The sequence below is a fragment of the Trachurus japonicus genome, chromosome 21 (genome assembly GCF_045865225.1).
Source record: "Trachurus japonicus isolate A0001 chromosome 21, Traja_1.0".
Taxonomy (NCBI): domain Eukaryota; kingdom Metazoa; phylum Chordata; class Actinopteri; order Carangiformes; family Carangidae; genus Trachurus; species Trachurus japonicus.
The window spans coordinates 37,254,456-37,274,508 of NC_140927.1; the positions used below are offsets into that span (position 1 = coordinate 37,254,456).

Sequence of the window (20,053 nt, forward strand, 5' to 3'; positions counted from 1 at the left end):
GCCTATATGTAAAAATAGACATTTAAATTATTACTTTGATCCTTACTTCAAACAGACACCTGGATCAGAGTGAATTAGAAATAACATACAGTCGCTCACGGTAGCAGTCTTGTTGAGGGGTGTGTGTGTGTGTGTGTGTGTGCGTGTGTGTGTGTGGGTGCGTGTGTGCATACGTAACTGTGTGTCTGAGGCCACCTTATCTATATATATGAGATTTATAGTATTTCTATGTCATTATTTCCTCATTAAAAGGATAATGGGGAAATAGTCGTCAAGCTCCCATAGACTCCCATAATGGGAGTCTATGGGAGCTTTTCTTTTAATCTGACATTACCAAAAAACTAAAAATTCCCCCAAATCATTATTGTTTCTAATCAATGACATGTCCAAGCCTGAAATAATCCCCACCCAACAAATCCAGTTTGCATTCAGTATTTTGAAAATAGCCCCCTTTTTGTGTGCGTTTTTTTGCGATTTTTTTTCCCAGTAACCTATACACTGGATTTTAAGGGGTTAAAAGTCTGAAATTAATTGAATATTTGGTATGGATCATCAGAGGAGAAGTAGACTAGAAGATCTATGCAAAAAAATCTGGAAAAAAATATCAAGGTATACTATTTTTATAGCGTTTTCTCCGAGGCCATTTTTGGCCTCATGTGGTAAGAGTGTGCGTAAAAAGTGGAAAATGGGATTGCAAAAAAAATAAAAATCCATTCAAATCAAGTGTGTTACTAATCAATGACATGTCCAAGACTGGTAAAATCCCCACCCAACAAATCCAGTTTGCATTCAGTATTTTGAAAATATCCCCCTTTTTGTGTGCATTTTTAGCCATTTTTTTTCGTAGGACCCTATATACTGGCATTTAAGGGGTTAAAAGTCTGAAATTAATTGGTATGGATCAATAGAGGAGAAGTAGACTAGAAGATCTATGCAAAAAAAACTGGAAAAAAATATTAAGGTATACTATTTTTATAGCGTTTTCTCCGAGGCCATTTTTGGCCTCATGTGGTAAGAGTGTGCGTAAGTGAGGATCAGGCATAAGGGTTAAGTGCTCCAGTCAGCAGGATCCTTTGTTGTATTATCTTGTATTTTGTCTCTATGTTTTATGTATTGGTACTTGTGATTCTTGTGAATATGAAAACTTTTTTTTTTTAATCTAAAAAACAAAAACATTATTGCAGCAGTATATAAAACATCCTGAATTCATTTTAATGAACAATTAATGAAAGGGGAGAAGGTTTAAAAAGATTTATTAAGACAATGGATTAAATTGCTACAGCAGAGCTTCTGTCAGTAGTTTAAAATATAGAGAGAATTAGTAGCCAGGGCTTATATCAATAAATGTATATGACTCATGTAAATGATAATTATGAGGAACATAATAATAATAACAACATCAATAATGAAAATAATAAACATGTTGATGGGGAGAATGAACCAGATAAATCAACTAACATAAGGAATTGGTAAAGATTTTATGAGATAAAATGTGTCATAGTAGACCCCTGCCCCTACAAGTTTGATTTTCAAATAATAAGTAAAGTTGCTGCATGTGACAATGGAGAGTGATTCACTGTAGAGGACTAAAAACTGAGACTCAGAACAAACCACAGAAACAGTTGGGTTTTTTAACAAAATAAGATGAGTGACATCAGACAGGATGAGTCTTCACTTCCAGAGTATCTTAACATTGTTTATTTTTGCATCTCATTTATGTAGTCATCTCCCGCATCAACAATGGATCTAAATGCCCTCAGGATCAGGGCGTCAACATCGTTGTTTGGGTCATAGTCTTGACTGTAGTTCTTCACAGGGTAGATGCAGTTCAGTGGAAATCCAACATTGGTCTTGATCATCTCCATCTGAGATTTAAAGAAACAGTGTCAGTTTACAGTAACTCCAATGATCTTCTCACTGTTAGGGTCAACCAATAGGAAGGCACAAGATCTGATGATCTTCAATTGTGAACAGTTTTACTCTCCAATATGATCTACCTTAGATGACTTGTTCAGGTTGCCTCATCTATATTTAGATTTTCATTGTAAAAGTTTAGTCTCTTGGAGTGCTCAGTGGGCAGGTGGTTAGAGCATGTGTCATGTTGGCACAGTCCTTTTAAAAGTAGTTAAGAATCTGCTAATCAGACCATGCTAATTCTTATACTAGAAGCTTAGCCTGTTAACTGCAGCTGCAGACAGCATTCAGAGCTCTGCTCTGTGGAGTGAGTTTGGTGCAGCGAACCAGTTCTCAGCCAGAGATCTCACATCTCTGCTCTGTGACTGGACGATGACACTCTAACTGTGTCATGGTATAATCACCAATAAGTGTCATTGGGTACATGGTATAAAAGAGTAGTAAAAAGTAGTATTGGTATAAATAGCTGAGGAATCTGCTCTTGTACACCTTCAAACTGTCAGGGTTATGTTACAGATCAAAGTTATGTGTATGTTCAAATAAAAGCAGAGACAGAAACCCACCTTTGTCTTCAGGTATTTGCTCTTGTAGACATTCCTCAGATTACTTTCAGTTTCTCCACAGGCTTCATCAATATGGGTCATGATGCACACTTGAGGAATACCTGTCAATACAGGAAACTGCTGATTAGTTTAACCCTCTGATCAGCTGTGAACACTTATCTGAACAAAATATTTTGGATTAACACATTAACTCATTAAATCCAGTTATATTAGATCTTTTCTCACGGAGTTCTTGAGCCGCGTTCCTGACAGCCTTCATCTTCTGCAGGAGTGACACTTGAATATCTGGCATGTTGGCTGAGATGACACAAACCAGAACGTGACATTCGTCATTTGCAGAGGGGCTTTCGTTGTAGCCATCATGATCTTCTGGCAATTTAGCTGGGTCGAACTGTAAAACAAAGAATGTAAATTAGATGTGTATGTGAGCTTGGGCTCTAATTTCATATACCAGGTCAACAGGGCGTGTCGAGGTTAACTTTGCAAGTTTTGTGTGCTGTGCACCAATCAATTGAGCTCCTCTACTCATCCGTAAATTCTTTGCAGGCAAGGCGCACTGCAATTTTCAACAAAGGATCCAACAATGCCAGTGACACCAGGCTATGTACTCACTATGTGAGGCCAAGGCTGTTTGTGGTTGGCTGAGAGAGATGTGAACTCGTTATTTTGCAACACAGTTTCAGCTGTGTTAACACTAGAGCCATCAAGATGGTCTGACAGACCATTTGGGGTTTTCGCATGTAAATTACTTTGTCTATATTAAAGCAGAAGTAAGGTGAATGTTTGTGTTAATCTAAGTCTTAAATAGTTGTATCTTCCGACAGCAATCACTTCTATTCACCTTATGTAGCCCCGCCCACTTTGCCACTTCCGGTTTGGCCGCGATTGTGTTACGACTTCCGGTCAAATGCGGAAGTAAAAACTGATGTAAACAATCGACTGAATTTGCAGTATATTGCGGGACAATTACAATACAGACAATCAAATCAACATGGACAACACTTGAGGGGTGTACTTCGAAGCGAGTTTAGTGGGTTATATTTTATAATTATATATTTTTTATTGAGTCTAAAGCCAGGCTTTCCTGTACTCTCTCTTTCAACCCAGCTAGATCGCCATGGAAACTTATGGTAACAGATGTTTAGCTCATATATTCAGAGTTTAATCCTAAAATCGGCTATAAAAGCGCCGCTGTTTCACAATTTAACTCATTTACAGCGTGACTTTTACTTTGAAATCCAAGTGGAGCTGGCAGAACCAGTACGGAGGGAGAGATCGCGCTGATCCGCTGCTGTTTACCAACTGTTGAGCCGAGCGTCAGGAGCTCATTTATATATAGGCTATTATATTACTTGGATATAAGCTGCAGCATGGACGTCGGAACTATTTACTGAGAGAGGGAGGGGGGGGTTGTTGTGAGGGTCGACTGTCACCTGGAGCAAGCTGACAACTATATGATCAGAAACTCGTTCAACTCTGGACTGTCTGTGAAGACTGACGGGAAGCTGGCCTCATCCTCTGCTCCAGAGAGAGCCTTGCACTATCGGACCTGGGTCTCTGCTCCGTGTCCAGAGCCTGGTCGGGTCGGGACACGCTGTTCACGCTGTGAACCTGCTCGCTAATGTGTAAAAGAAATAAACGGAGGGATTTAGAAATAAAACCCTCCCTCAACTACTGTAACTTAAATGTGGCCATGAATAAACTTGTTTCGCCTACAGCAGTATTGCCCAAATGCAAATATTGAATACATCTCTATTTTCACAGTTAAAAATGTCTTTGTCACCTAAACTACCCCCCGCCCCCTCCAAAAAAGAGAAAAGAAAAGAGAAACACTGTAGCATATTTTCATACGTACACCCAGCCTGAATTGCGATCAGTAAAATATAAAAGTAGGCTATAAAACACAATTTAAACATGAAAGTTGTTCCTCTAGTTTATTTTGTTTAAATGGATAAAGCTTCATAATTAAAAGTATAGCGCAATGTCCAGCTGTCAGAAATTAAAAGCAGCCTCTTATGTGCATTAACAGTGTTGCTTCGGGCTGTGATAGCGTTTTTTTTATTTATTTTTTTTAATTCGCTCCTACTCTCCAAACAAGCTGCTCACCTTGGCTGAAATCAGCGGGGACACGGGGATTTATTTAATTATTTTTAACCAGACTCTAGAGTAGATGGAGGTGGGTGCAGGTCGTACAGAGCTCCACACACACTGGGACAGAAGATGAGGTCGATGCTCAACTGCTATAAAAACTCACACGTTTTCTTCCAGTGATTGTAGCTTCCTCTTTATAATGCTCGTCATTTTTTGCAATCGACAACGGGAAAAAAAACCTGGATTTGCCAACAAGAAACATCTGAGAACGGACTCAAATAATCAAGCTACCGCTAATGTACTATACGACTTCCGGTCGTCGCCGGAAGTTCCAACACAATCTCACAGCGTTCCATTGACTCCATGGTTGCCCCGGAGAATAAGGTGAATAGAGTGTTTGGTCTGAAACACGGGTCTGTCAGTCACTCTGCTCTGCTCTGAGCCCAGGAGAAAACTTTCCTTATCCTATAACCTTTATCCAATGAGGAGAGAGAACGGCATAAAGGGGCAGTCCTCTCTGTGTGTGCAGCCAAGGGATGCGCCTGAATGTGGTGACGTAGGGACAAGGGTGGGGACTGCTAACTCCACCTGCTGACAGGAAGTTAGACAGAACCACCGGATCACTTACTTCTGCTTTAAAGCCCCTACAAAGAACTTTCATTTTGTGCTGATTTTGGCAACCCCTGTGGTGGTGTTTTGCTGGAATGTATGGAAGAATTAATAATAATAATAATAATAATAATAATAATAATAATAATAATAATAATAATAATAATAATAATAATAAACTTTATTTATTATACTCGTGTGTTTTCAGGGCCAGTGTTTTGGGTCTCAGGCCGAGGATACAGATCTCTGGGCATGCAGGGATTTTTTTATGTATTATGATGGAGATTGTGTCAGTTATTTTTTCCCAAAATTCTTGTAAGTGTTTGCACTTCCAAATACAGTGAAATAGGGTTCCCTTCTCTGTTCTGCATTTTATACAATTATCAGGGATATTAGAATTAAATTTATTTAGTTTTTCAGGAGTTATATATGTTCTCACAATTGTATTGGATCAATTTCAATCTACTATTAATAGATAGTGTTTGTGCTTGATAACAAGCTTTTTCCCAATCGTCTTCAGTGATATCTCTTTGAAGATCCTCTATCCATGCCCTTCTTTTGTGATCTGAAGATTCCAAAGAAGTCTAATAAACTTTATTTATAGAGCACTTTTCATACGTAAAAAATGTAGCACAAAGTGCTTTACATGTTTAAAAGCCGCCCCCACCCCACCCCACCCGACCCCAGCCCATGAAAACCCCACCCATATGCACGCACACACGCACAAGCACATACAAATGCACCGACGCACACACACACACGCACACACACACACACACACATGAAGCAAGATCTAAGAAACGTGAAACATGTGGCTGAATACAAAGGCGCCAGGTCAGGAAACACCAGGCCGTCTGTACTGGGTGCTGGTCACGGAGCACGGCCAGGATGCCTCCACCCACGAGAGAGAAAGGGGCGGACTCTGGCTTTTATGGAATAAAATTGAGTGGGAGCATGTACGTACGTATGTATGTAAGTTAAAAAGTACGGGGCCTAAAATTGAACCTTGGGGCACACCACATTTAATGTCATGGATCTTTGAGGAGCATGTGTCCAGACTTACAAGAAATTTTCTTTCTGTGAGATAAGAACTGAACCAGTGAAGGGCAGTGCCAGAGAGGCCGACCAGCTGTCTTAGTCTGTCTAAAAGAATCGGGTGATCAACTGTGTCGAAAGCAGCACTTAGGTCAAGGAGCACAAGGACTGTAAGCTTGTTTGAGTCCAAGTTGCACCTAAGATCATTGACAATTTTCAGTAGTGCAGTCTCTGTACTATGGTTCGTTCTAAATCCAGAATTGAAATTTCTCAAAGATAAAATGGCTATTTAAAGGGACAACGAGGAGTTTTGTTAAAGTGAAGTGTTTCCACACTACATTTATGAGCCTCCGCACCGTGAAATTCTTTGACCGGTGCAAGACAGACTCATGTTTTCATTCATCAAGAATTAAAGTCAGAGGTTGGAAGACGATCACATACCGTCGTAGTTCCCACCATAAACGGAGATTCATACGGCGGCGTTATTCTCATGACTCGCCACGAAACCGAAAGTAAAGAAACGCTGGTCGGCTCGCCCAGCATTTCCACCACCACTAATAATAACAAAATAACCATAGAGACAAAACCATAGATTTATCTAAAATGGACCATTAACAAGTGGTAACGGAGATTCATCCACATTAATATGAGACTGTTTTATTGTCGTGGAATTTTTCGTTCTGCCGACGGAGAAACTCCTCGTTGTCCAGTTTCTATTTGGTTATAAAAAAGTCTGATATTAATGTGGATGAATCTCCGTTACCACTTGTTAATGGTCCATTTTAGATAAATCTATGGTTTTGTCTCTATGGTTATTTTGTTATTATTAGTGGTGGTGGAAATGCTGGGCGAGCCGACCAGCGTTTCTTTACTTTCGGTTTCGTGGCGAGTCATGAGAATAACGCCGCCGAATCTCCGTTTATGGTGGGAACTACGACGGTATGTGATCGTCTTCCAACCTCTGACTTTAATTCTTGATGAATGAAAACATGAGTCTGTCTTGACCCGGTCAAAGAATTTCACGGCGCGGAGGCTCATAAATGTAGTGTAACTCCTCGTTGTCTCTTTAAAAAATCGTTCAACTGAATAAAAACAAGTTTGTCGTGTTGCTTCACTCAAGACTTTGGAATAAAATAATAAACAGAGGAGTAGTCTCAAGCTTCTTTACTGAGCATGCACGTTTCATCAACAACCTTCTTCTTCCTACACAGCACATCATTTCCTCAGTCAGGTAATCACAACAACATAGCATCGCCACCTACTGGCCTGGCATAGCATTAACATTTAGATGTAGATTAGAACACAACATTTCCCCCTTTCTTAAAAGTGTTACCTCTTTACTTACCAAATGGGAACTATCTTAAAGGATTTTTTTTCAAATGCAAGTATTGACTGTAATGAAACCTAAAAGTCACTTTAACTGCAGTATAACCATTAACAGAGTATATTAAAAACACTGCATTGCTACAGTACATTAGTCTACTTGTTTTCTGCCTTAAACATTGTTTCTATGACAGCTTATAAAGCACTCTGGTACTTTCAAGTAGCATAGTCTTTGAGCCACTCTGGCTGTTTTCTGTTCCGTTGGCTCCTGTTTGGTACACGGTTACTTGGAGCAGGCTCCTCAGGCCTTGGTTCTCCAGCTGGGAGAGTGAATGTCTCGGGCAACACTGACAGGTGAGAAGAATCCCACGTCTTACCATCAGTGAGCGTGTAGCTGTGTGGTCCTTTCCGCTGTATCACTTGATAAGGCTCACTGAACTTGGGCTTTCCTTTCTTGACATGCACTGGGTTTCTCACACACACACAAGGCTCCCTGGGTGCAGGTTAGGTGCCTTGGCATGTCTCTTAGCATCAGTGTATGTTTTCATGTGTAACTGCTTCTTCTTTACTCTGTCTCTCAGTGTGAGGTCTGGAGCAGTTGTGACTTCTGGTTGAACAGAGAGTTCAACCAGAAGTCTCATCTTTCTTCCATACATGAGCTGGAAGGGCAATACACCTGTAGTTGCATGTGGTGTAGCTCTATAGATTTGGAGAAACTCAGTGATATGAGCTTTCCATGGAGCTTTCTCTCTCTCTGCAGTAAGGATGCTTTCCTTCAATACTCTATTTAACCTCTCTACTGCCCCGTTGCCTTCTGGATGGTGGTTCTAATGTGTATATCTCGTTCTTTCAGGAAAGAGGACAGTTCTGAGGAGGTAAACTGAGGGCCATTATCTGTTACCACAGTTACCGGGTTTCCCTTTTGGCTGAACACAGTGCTCATGAAACGAATTACTGTAGCTGTAGTGCACTGTGGAGCAAAACACACTTTTGGCCACTTTGAATAATAATCTACCATTGTAATAGCAAACTTACAGTCAGCAGGACCAGTCTCAAATGGACCAACAATGTCCAGTGCCAGCTTTTGCCAGGGTCCATCTAGGCTAGTGACAATGCCCCCCAAAAATTGAGACAAAACCTAACAATGTTTTTCCTCATCTCTAAGGTCTCCCATATACGAAATGGATTCTTAGGTTCAAATATTTTACTGCAAACATTGTTAAATTTATACATATTGTCATACACCCCAAACTTAAAAAAGAACAAAAATACAGCCTGGCCGTATGGGAGTTAAGACATATAAACTCATGTAGATTAATAACACAAGCTCTGACAGCTTTGAAACTTGACATAATTGTGGCCAGGAAGTTCCTTTACCTATTAGAAAAAACTGCATGTGAATATCTTGATGTGTGTAACATATAGAGACCTATAAACACTTGCCTTAAATAAGCGGACATGCAAAAAAAGAATATCTATGCAGAATATTCTCATTTACTTTGTAGTTGCTCAATCAGGGATTGTCACAGAAACACATATGATGGCTTGTTTGAAAGATGGAGTTGTGCTGAATCCATTGATACCAAATATGTGAATATAGCATGCATAGTCAGCATAATACATCACCAAATGTATGAGGTGTCCCAAATGAAAGAAAGTGAAACATTATCATAATCAAGTCTCCACAGCCCATTGGTGACAAGAATGTTGACCAGTTCAATCTTACTACAACCTAAACAAGTAACTTTGGGTAAGTACTACTCTTTTTATTATTATTAGGGCCACGGGCAATCGCACCGGGCACTGATCCCAGGGACCAGGGACCAGGGCCCGGGCGAAGCCCGGGCACTACTGTTATTGTGTGGATTTTTTCCTAGTTATTATTTTCTTTCTTCATCTTCCGGATGATTTTCGATTCGCTACTAGTTTGCAGGCCAAATTATATATCAAAACGTGCGTCTTGATCGGGATCGGTGTGCTGTTACTTTTCTCAACAGTTTACGAATTTTTCGCGACAGAAGTCGCGAAAAACTGCGCAAAATTTTTGCATGTAAGTCAATGGGACGGGCGGAAAAAAAAGAGCGAAAAAGACCAATCATTGGAGTTTAACAAACGTCTACTGCTCAGGCATACTTTCACCTAGAGACTCCATTTAAACTTTAAACAGTAGACACAAGTCTTGTGTATTGGTGTATTACTCCACGTTTTGATAGGTCATATAGTTTTTGATCAATCCCTGATCAATGACCATGATCATTTTTGGAGAAATTATGAGATTATAATGGGTGTGTATTGGACGGAATGTTCGTGTCAGAGTGCGTGACATCGTCGGTTAGAGTGGGAGAGATGCCAGAAAAACTCCAGATTTTTTCTCTATCCAAACTCCAAACGGCCACAATTTACACTCTACACACATAATTTTTTCAGAATTTGTAAGACAAACTTGTCCTGTCACTCATCATCTGCTCAAAATATCAGAGAGACTTACAGAATTGACAGAATCAGCCTCTGTGTGCGGCCACGTCTGTCTCTGCTCCTCATTGAGTCCAATACAAATATTTTCTGAGAGAAGCAGAACGGCCTGATGTTTTAAAACTGCCAGCGTCGCCAAAATATTTACTGTAGAAACACCAAATCGTACCACATTGTTCAGGAAGTCCTTAGAGCAACGTTGATCTGTGTTTTGTTCTGATAGGAGTTACCGTTTTGTCATGCTAAGCCTAAATGTGAGACCGGTTTAGAGGCAGAAAATGGCTGTTTTTCTCCACGTTTCTGTCTGTCTCAGCCTGCGGGGGCCCCTATCGCCGTGGTAACCTCTTTGATCCTCAGGCCAGAGCTCGTTAACTTCATAAACAATCCACCTGGCGCTCGTTTAAATGTTTATAAACAGAGACACAGCTAAATCAGACTGACACAGGATGCAGCTACTAACTAACTATGTGTCAAGTCAGTCACACACACACACACACAGACTCTAGAGCCAGCTTCATGTGATCACACTCACACACACACACACACACACACACACACACACACACACACACACACACACACACACACACACACACACACACACACACACACACACACACACACAGACTCTAGAGCCAGCTTCATGTGATTACAGTTACACACACACACACACACACACACACACACACACACACACACACACACCTTCATGTGATTAAAACACAGTTAACGTGCAACAGAATTTAAACTTAAACCATGATTTAATCTGGTTTTAAAGTTAAACCTTGTTGGTGTCAAATGCGTCAAATGCCTCTCGTGGGAGCAGCTGATAGAGTCCCCCCCAGCTGAAAGCAGCCCACCCCACCAGCCAGAGGGTCCAGGACCATAGGGACTGCAGTGGAGGAAGGCTGCCTTAACACCCTGCACAATGGCACCCAGTACACAGAAGTTAGACAGGACCAGTCAGCCCATCACCTGGTCCGTTCAACAAATCAGTTTATGCTACTGTGATTTATGTAGCCTAGTTAAATACTACAGTAATCATCATAGTGTATTGGCAGGAAAGACCATTTAAATCTGTATCAAATATCGATTAATGAATTAATCGATAATTTGCATGTTGGTCTTGGTTAAGTACCACCTTGAAAAAAAAAACAATGTTTTGTTGCTTAAGCTATTCAGTCATTCAATGGTATACTAAAATCCATGTGAAAAAAATGCTTCTCACTGTTCTCAGGTCAAATATTTATATGCGATTAAAATGCACACACACACACACACACACACACACACAACACAGGTAACCTAATGTGGTTACAGCTCCTCCATATCAGTGCTTATAGAAAGATGATCATGTGTCTGTCTGATCAGCTCTGTCTTGACCTTAAGATCGTGGGTTTGATTCCCATGTTGACAGAGATGGCACAACCGGCAGTAGCCCCGTGGCCCATTCAAAATTTCCCGAGAGGAAATTTTCTAGTTATTATTATTATTATTATTATTATTATTATTATGATCACACTTATACAGTTCATATGGAAACAAATATCCAGTAGAATCAGTTTCAATTGAAATAGAACACCTCAAAAATAGGCCCACTTTATTAGATTTTATTAGATTCTATTATTTATTATAGAATTTATTTTGAGTCAAGTCATTACTGCATAATGGAAAAATAATTCTGATGTTGACCCTAAATTTTGTAAGAGCCGCCCATTGCCATTTGCCATGAAGTCAAGAATGGATGCTGAATTAGATCAACTCAAGAAGGCTGGTATAATATCACCCCTGAAACACGGTGAGTGGGCTGCGCCAGTGGTGCCTGTAGTGAAAAGAGACAACACAATTTGGCTGTGTGGCGATTATAAATTAACAGTAAATCAGGCTGACACCACAGAGACCTATCCTTTGCCCTGAATTGAGGAGCTGATGGCCACACTGAGTGGCGGGACTGTGTTTTCAAAGATTGATCTCGCCTCGGCATATCAGCAGGCCCTTCTAGAGGATGAGACGAAGAAACTACTGACCATCAATACACATCGAGGGTTATTTGTGTACAATAGACTGGCTTTTGGTGTTAGTTCAACATCTTCCATTTTCCAAAGGATTATGGAAAATCTAATGAAAGATCTGGATGTTGTTGTCTATTTGGATGATTTGCTTGTTAAAGGAAAAACTGAACAAGATCATCTGGAAACACTGCTAAAGGTGCTACAGAGACTCCAAGAGAGCGGCTTGAGAGTCAAGAAAACCAAATGCGAGTTTGGTAAATGCAGATTGAATACTTGGTACATGTTTTGAACAGCCAGAGCATTCATCCATCTTCAGACAAGATAAAGTCAATCAAGGACGCCCCAGCACTATCCTGTGTTAAAGAACTGAGAGCATTTTTGGGGTTAGTGAATTACTATGGATTGTGCCTAACCAAAGCACTAGAGCTGGAGTACTAGCTCCACTCTAGGATGATGTGGCATGGGTGTGGAGGAAACCAGAGCAGGCTTTTGAGGAGTGCAAGAAGTTGCTAACAAGTGACAAGATTTCCGTGCACTATGATTCTAACCTACCCCTCACTCTGGCTTGTGACTCCTCGGCTTATGGTATAGGAGCTGTCATTCAGCATGAGAGGCCAACAGGAGAAACCCGTCCCATTGCTTACGCGTCATGGACGCTATCCCCTGCTGAGAACAAATATTCTCAGATTGAAATAGAAGGACTGGCATTGATTTTTGAGTCAAAAAGTTCCATCAACACTTATGGGGAAGGAAATTCAAGCTTGTCACTGATCACAAGCTTTTGCTGACTCTTTTTGGAGAACATAAAAGCCTGCCCACCATGGCTGCTGCCTGGATTCAAAGATGGGCAATCATCCTCTCTGCTTATGACTATTGCATTGAGTACTGTGCTTCGGAAAAACACAGCAATGCAGACAGACTGTCAAGGGTTCCCTTACCTGACACAAGCGATGTAGGGACTGAAGCCATAGCGCAGAACATTCATGCATGTTCTATGAACTGAACATTTGATGCAAGTGCCAGTGTATGCTGATCAAGTTGCACGTGCCACACGCACAGACAGTGTGCTAGCCAAGGTTCTGAAATACATTACGAATTGTTGGCCTGATGATGTGGACAATAGTCTGAAACCCTTCCACACACGCAGATATGAACTGTCAGCTGAACGTGGATGTGTACTCTGGTGCACCAGGGTGGTTTTGTATGAGAAGCTCAGAAAAGTCGTGTTGAAAGAATTGAATTCTGGTCATCAAGGAGTTGTGAAAAGCTCTGGCACGCAAATATGTATGGTGGACTAAGATTGACACAGATGTAGAGCAGGTCTGCAAAGCCTGTGAATCTTGCCAGATGGAACAACGGATGCCTCGGCAGGTGCCTCCTTGGGAGTTTCCAGGCCAGAGCTGGAAAAGATTACACGGGGACTTTGCAGGCCCCTTCTTACTGTAGGTCACACCTTCATGATTGTTGTAGATGCCTACTCCAAATGGCTAGAAGTATTCAGAATGCCCAGCACCTCATCACAAGACTAAGGAGACTGTTCGCAGCATCCGGTCATCCGGAGCATGTTGTAACTGACAACGGAACGCAGTTCACATCTGCAGAGTTCAAGAACTTAATGCATCAGAATGGAATTCTGCACTCTACAAGCGCCCCAGGCCATCCTGCTTCTAATGGACGATAACGACCGGATCGCTTACTTCTGAAACATTCCGCTTACTTCTGCTTTAATGTGCAGATTAATTGTTCTTTACAAGCAGGTTGACAGTTGGACTAAGTTGGTCAATATAATAATAATGTATCTACTGTGTTCAGTTCAGTATAGCTTTGTTACATTATGCCTGTCTTAAGGCGGGTTTACAACATCTCAAACTGCACGAGCGTCCCTCTTCAGTCCTACGTCTCAGATCAGTCTCAGACCCCCACTAATTGCACGTCGTTCTACGATTGCGCTCCACCACGATTACCCTGCGATGCCGCTGAGATTTGTGCTGCTCTATAATTGCTCGATTGTAAACATCAAATTGACATTGGTTCCTGATGTTGGTTCCTATATAGCAGAGTCCATGTGGAAGATCAGACCGACAAACACACACACAGACAGCGCGCATCACCTCCAAGGCCGGTGCTGCAGAGAGAGAGAGAGAGAGAGAGAGAGAGAGAGGGAGAGAGAGAGACGCTACTCTCTCCAGCCAGCTGACGTAGTTCACCTGCAGCTCACCTGCAGCTGTCAGAGGAGCCTCACTAGTTCTCTCTCTCGCCTGCACTTTGTTTAAAAATTCAGCTGATCAGCAGCCAGAGCACAGTGGAAGTGGCTGGTGTGTAGGCTCGCTATTTTATACTGTAACGGCAAGAAAAAATAATCGTCCTCAATTGCTGATTGATAGTGTGTGTACATTTGTCGGGCTGATCTTCCATCACGGACTGCGCTGCATCATCACCCGGTCACCCTGTCTCTCTACAGCTGTGGTCTAACTTCAGCTTCACTCCCCTGTCCCTCCTCTCTCTGTCTGCTCGTTCTAACTCCATCTGACGAGGTTCAGCATCACACTCAGGTTCATAAAGGCTCTGTGCTCTGTGCTAAAACAATCTGTCATGGTAAAAACTTGTCGTATGTGCAGAATCGTGACGTAGGACCCCATACATTGTCCGTCACGACGAGAAATTTTCTGGCATGTCAGAAAATAATCGGGAGGTCGGCGACTCGTCTTTAGGACGTCGGGACGTGACGCAGAGCCTCACTAACCATACGTCCCGATTATGCTCACGACCCCGCGATCCCTCTAAGATCATGCAAATTAGGCTGCGACTCGTCTGGGACGAGAAAATCGTGGCAAAATCGTACAGTGTAAACCCGCCTTTAAAAAGGTACAGAATTAAAAACAAAACAAAAACAAGACAAGGGAGTTTGTTAAATTAACTTAGAGACGTTTGTATGAGTTTGTATGGTAATACAAGGCACTGATATTTTAAGTCGTGATATGGTGTAACAGAAGAATACTTTCATTTAAAAAGGGGGGGGGGGGGTGTGATGTGATGTATCGGATTTTGAGTTTTGTATTTTGTGACTTTGGTTGTGCTGTTGTTATCTGTGTACCAAGAAATGCCGGGATATGTATGTGAAGTTCCGGTTTCCGGAGTAAAGGTGCCATGTGCGTTATTAGGGAAATACACGACACTAACACTATTATTTTCCATTATGCAGAAATGACTGGACGAAAAATAAATTCAAGTGTGTGTATATATATACTGTATATATTTAAGGTGTTCTATTTCAATTGAAACTGATTCTACTGGATATTTGTTTCCATATGAGCTGTATAAGGTGTGATCATGAAATAATAATAATAATAATAATAATAATAATAAAAAGAGTAGTACTTTCCCAAAGTTACTTGTTTAGGTTGCAGTAAGATTGAACTGGTCAACATTCTTGTCACCAATGGGCTGTGGAGACTTAATTATGCCAATGTTTCACTTTCTTTCATTTGGAACACCTCATACATTTGGTGATGTATTATGCTGACTATGCATGCTATATTCACATATTTGGTATCAATGGATTCTATGACAATCCCTGATTGAGCAACTACCAAGTAAATGAGAATATTCTGCATAGATATTCTTTTTTTGCATGTCCGCTTATTTAAGGCAAGTGTTTATAGGTCTCTATATGTTACACACATCAAGATATTCACATCCAGTTTTTTCTAATAGGTAAAGGAACTTCCTGGCCACAATTATGTCAAGTTTCAAAGCTGTCAGAGCTTGTGTTATTAATCTACATGAGTTTATATGTCTTAACTCCCATACGGCCAGGCTGTATTTTTGTTCTTTTTTAAGTTTGGGGTGTATGACAATATGTATCAATTTAACAATGTTTGCAGTAAAATATTTGAACCTAAGAATCCATTTCATATATGGGAGACCTTGGAGATGAGGAAAAACATTGTTTTACCTCCGGAAGGGGTATCTCAAAAACTAAAGCCCTTTTTGACAGTTAGTCACTGGCCTAATCTGGCAGGGGGACTGGTGTCATTGGTGCAGGTGCCGTCCTTGTGGATTTGTCATTCAGCTAATTTTTGTAACGCGTTAATTTGCAGTGTAATTAATTAATCTCATTAACACGTTAAACTGACAGCCCTAGTACAAATTAAAATTGTTACTATAGAGTCTCACTGCTGACACAAACAGAACAGACCTGTAGAAACGTGACATTAGTACCTTGTAACCGTCCGTTACATGTCCCTCCATGGCCAGTTTGATGTCTTCAGGGAGAATCCCACGCGTGTCTCCATCCTCCAGGCCCATGGTGTCACTCAAGACAATCGGGCAAACATCTCCATTTTGATCCCTGATTTCATGGGTTTGGTACTGAAATAAACAAAACAGGGAAACAAATGCAGGTCATAATGTTGAGCTGCCTTCAGACTGAAAACACTTTGATTTTACACAGTGGGTCTGGAGGTGACTTCAAGGCAAGGCATCTTTATTTATACAGCGCATTTCATACCAATGTGCTTTACATAAAGACAACACATTTAAAAATAACAGCATAAAACAACATAAAAACAAAAACACATAGTTTAGAGAGTAGAATAAAAGAAAATAGATAACGTTTAAAGTTCTTAAAAAGAGCTCAGTTATAAGCACATGAAAAGAGAAATGTTTTTAACCTGGATTTAAAAGTGCTGACAGTTGGGGCTGATTTCAGTTCTGCTGTTAGTTTGTTCAAGTTGTGACTCCACTAGAGTTCTGCCAACATGATGTGTTTTCACATAGGTTAGTTATGTGTAAAGTCATTAATGTGTTCAGTTTGGAGCTGCTCTCCACTAAGGGACAGGATGTGGTGAGATGCTGCTAACACTGCATCTACATCTGATCCATTCACAATTAACCTCTATCACCCTTTTGGATGAGCCCTATATCAATGATTGAGAATCTTCATGTGACTGAAGGAACATTTTGATGATGAAAATGAATGTTGTATCAATAAAGGAGAACGTTTCCATACACTGGTTGTGAAGGTGTCTGCCTTTGTGGCTGCGTTGCCTGAAGCGGCGATAACCGGCCTCCCCCGTATGACAGTCCTGACAGAGTTGATGAAGCTGGACTTTCCAGCACCAACTGGTCCACAGAGCAGAACTCTGACATGTTTGATGCCAGGCTTCTTCGGCTCGTAATCTCTCACGTATGTCAGATCTTTGTCTTTGTCTCTGCAAAATAGGTTAAGATATCAAATATTTTTTGTTGTCACTCAGTTGTCATGGAGAAATCACTCAAATATTTTTCATTACTATCACTAACCTGTCAATATAATAATATAATACTAACCCTAACCCTTATTATTACAGTTGGAATTTTATATGAATCACTGAAGAACCATGAAGGTTATGGTGCTGCTTCAGTGATGGCCGATAAAAATGCTTGAAAAGACTCTGTAAAGACTGAGGCCATAAGGGGATTTCACGGGCCAATCTGATTTCAGCTGTAGTCACTACCTCTGTGGCTCTGACCCTGGGTCATCCCTTGATATCAAAAGGAATTTTGCTGGGTTGCCATGGTAACATAGACCCATCTCAAAACCTCTAACTTGAATAATTCATCACTCCACAGAGTAGCACAGAAAAGTAAAGTTTGGATCAGGGTTTCAGTTCTGAATTGATTAGATGAAATGTCTCAAATTGAAATTGAAGAGAAGTCCAATTGCCTTCAGCACAGTATGGATTATGGAGTCAGGTGGATAACATAGAGAATTTAGATTTACTCACCCCCAAGCCATTTCCCTCCATGGTTTACTGAAGACTAGAAGCAATAAAATGAAAAATAAATATGTTAAAGGGGAATTTTCAATACAATTTCATGAATGAGTCAGTGACCAACAGGAGGCCAGAAAACAGGGGTGTGCCAACCAACCCCTGTAGCCAACCAACCCTGGTCTCCCCTACTGACTCATTGACATGTTAATGTCATCCGACATGATGATTTGGATGGACAGGAAGAGCAGTGCTGGGAGCTTCCGCTACAAACAAGCTTAAAATATAGACTTATTTAATTTTTTTCTGAACAATTTCTCATGTCAGGGCTTCAATACCAGAGGGACATTACAGACGAGCAGCATGGAGGTATTTGGATGTTTTTTGGTGTGTCTTTTTGGACGAAGAAAAGTGAGCTCCGTTCTCAACCGTCATATGGACATGCAGTGCTGGTTGGTTGGTTGGTTGGTTTACTTTATTAATCCCTCTGAAGGGAAATTGATTGTCACTCTGTACGTACAACACCCAACACACAATACTACAACATGACGAGCATTGACAACTCAGGCAGAACAGTAAGTGCAATGCAATGCATTACTACTCAGCATAGCACACAACAGAGAACAACAACAATCAACAATGTTCATTAAAAAACTTCACTGCACCAGGTACAAAGACCTCCTGAATCTTTCTGAGGAACATCTCGGCATCAGCAGTCTGTTGCTAAAAGAACTCTTCAGTTCATGAAAGAAAACATAGAGTGGGTGGGTGGTCCTTATTGTGCAGAATGCAGCAGAGTTTCCTCCCCACCCTCTTCTCCATGACCACCTCTAAGGAGTCAGGAGGCAAACCAATGATAGAACCTGCCTTTTTTGATCACTTTGTTAATCCTGTGTCTGTCCTCAGACTTCAACCCCCACCCCCAGCAGACAACAGCATAAAAAAGCACACTAGCTAAAATACTATGAAAAAACACATTCAAGAGTGGCCTGCTAACATCAAATGATCTTAGCTTCCTGAGGAAAAACAGCCTGGACTGGGCCTTTGTGAAAATAGCACAGGTGTTCTCTTTCCAGTCCAGCCTATTATCCACACAGATGCCAAGGTATTTGTAGTGGGGGACAACCTCAATAGCCACATCCTTGATAACTACCGGAGTGACTGGTGTCTTTTTACTTCTAAAATCAATTACAAGTTCTTTTGTCTTGTTTAAGTTTAAAATGGGGTGGTTATCATCACACCATTTGACCAAGCTGTCTATTTCTCTTAAGTAGGATGTGTGCTTGTCTCCAGTGATGTAGCCTACAAGTGCAGAGTCATCAGAAAATTTTTGTAGATGACAGTCAGACAACAAGCTTGATCTACAGTCTGATGTGTACAAAGTAAATAAAAATGGAGACAAAACAGTACCTTGTGGTGCCCCTGTGTTTGTTAAAATAGTTTTAGATACCTCATTACCCATTTTCACAAACTGGGGTCTACAAGTGAGGCAGTCCATAACCCATTGGGCAGGACAGCTATTTATATTCCAATCAAGTAATTTCTTAACTAAAATGTGCGGCTGAATAGTATTAAAAGCATTCGAGAAATCAAAAAATAAAATTCTTACAGATGCACCAGCTTTCTCCAGGTGACTGTACACTCTGTGTAGCATATAAAGTAAGGCATCATCCACACCGACTCCTTTCCAGTCTTGCCAGGTGTACGATAATTATCGTATTTGTACGATAATTTGGCCCTCTGTACGATGTACGATCAATAATTCCAAAAAGGGCCAAATGTACGATAATTTGGCCATGTCGTGAATGTGTGGTTGTAATCAGCCTGCCGCAACTATCTACCGGATTTTTTTTGTGAACCCTGAAGGCATCTGTTCCCATGTGACAAGTTTCCAGCCAATCACGAGTGACGTTCATGCGTTTGTCTCAGAAGAACGAGCATGATTGGCTGAATGGTCAGCTGCGCCCGCCCCATGAGACGTTCAGGTCGGGTCCAGAAGTCAAGCGAGCAGAATTCAAAACAGAAGAATGCAGGGAAAATGAGACAGTAAGGCCCTTGCACACTGAGTTCTTGTTGTTTTTTTGTCCGAAACCGCCGCACGTTTATTCGACATCATGTCATGTTGATCATGACTCTGAAATTTCGTTCGTCCGTGTGTGTGTGTGTGTGTGCGTGCGCGCCTGCCAGCCGCTGTTAAGGATCAAATTGGTTGTCGTCTTTTTAATGTGTGGCTTCAGGAGAGCTAAAAATCTACCACCACTAAAATAAACTGTGTGATCAT

General features: G+C 41.1%; 1 protein-coding gene across 1 annotated transcript; it reads right to left on the minus strand.

The window, feature by feature from the left end:
- Positions 1–1,697: 1,697 nt before the first annotated feature.
- LOC146965763 (interferon-induced protein 44-like) lies at positions 1,698–16,327 on the minus strand. Its single transcript, XM_085765127.1, has 4 exons — positions 16,241–16,327; positions 2,703–2,868; positions 2,478–2,578; positions 1,698–1,865 (listed from the first exon to the last, which is right to left on the minus strand). Exons 1-4 carry the CDS (start codon positions 16,325–16,327, stop codon positions 1,698–1,700), a joined length of 522 nt encoding a protein of 173 aa, XP_085621253.1.
- Between the last annotated feature and the right edge of the window lie 3,726 nt (positions 16,328–20,053).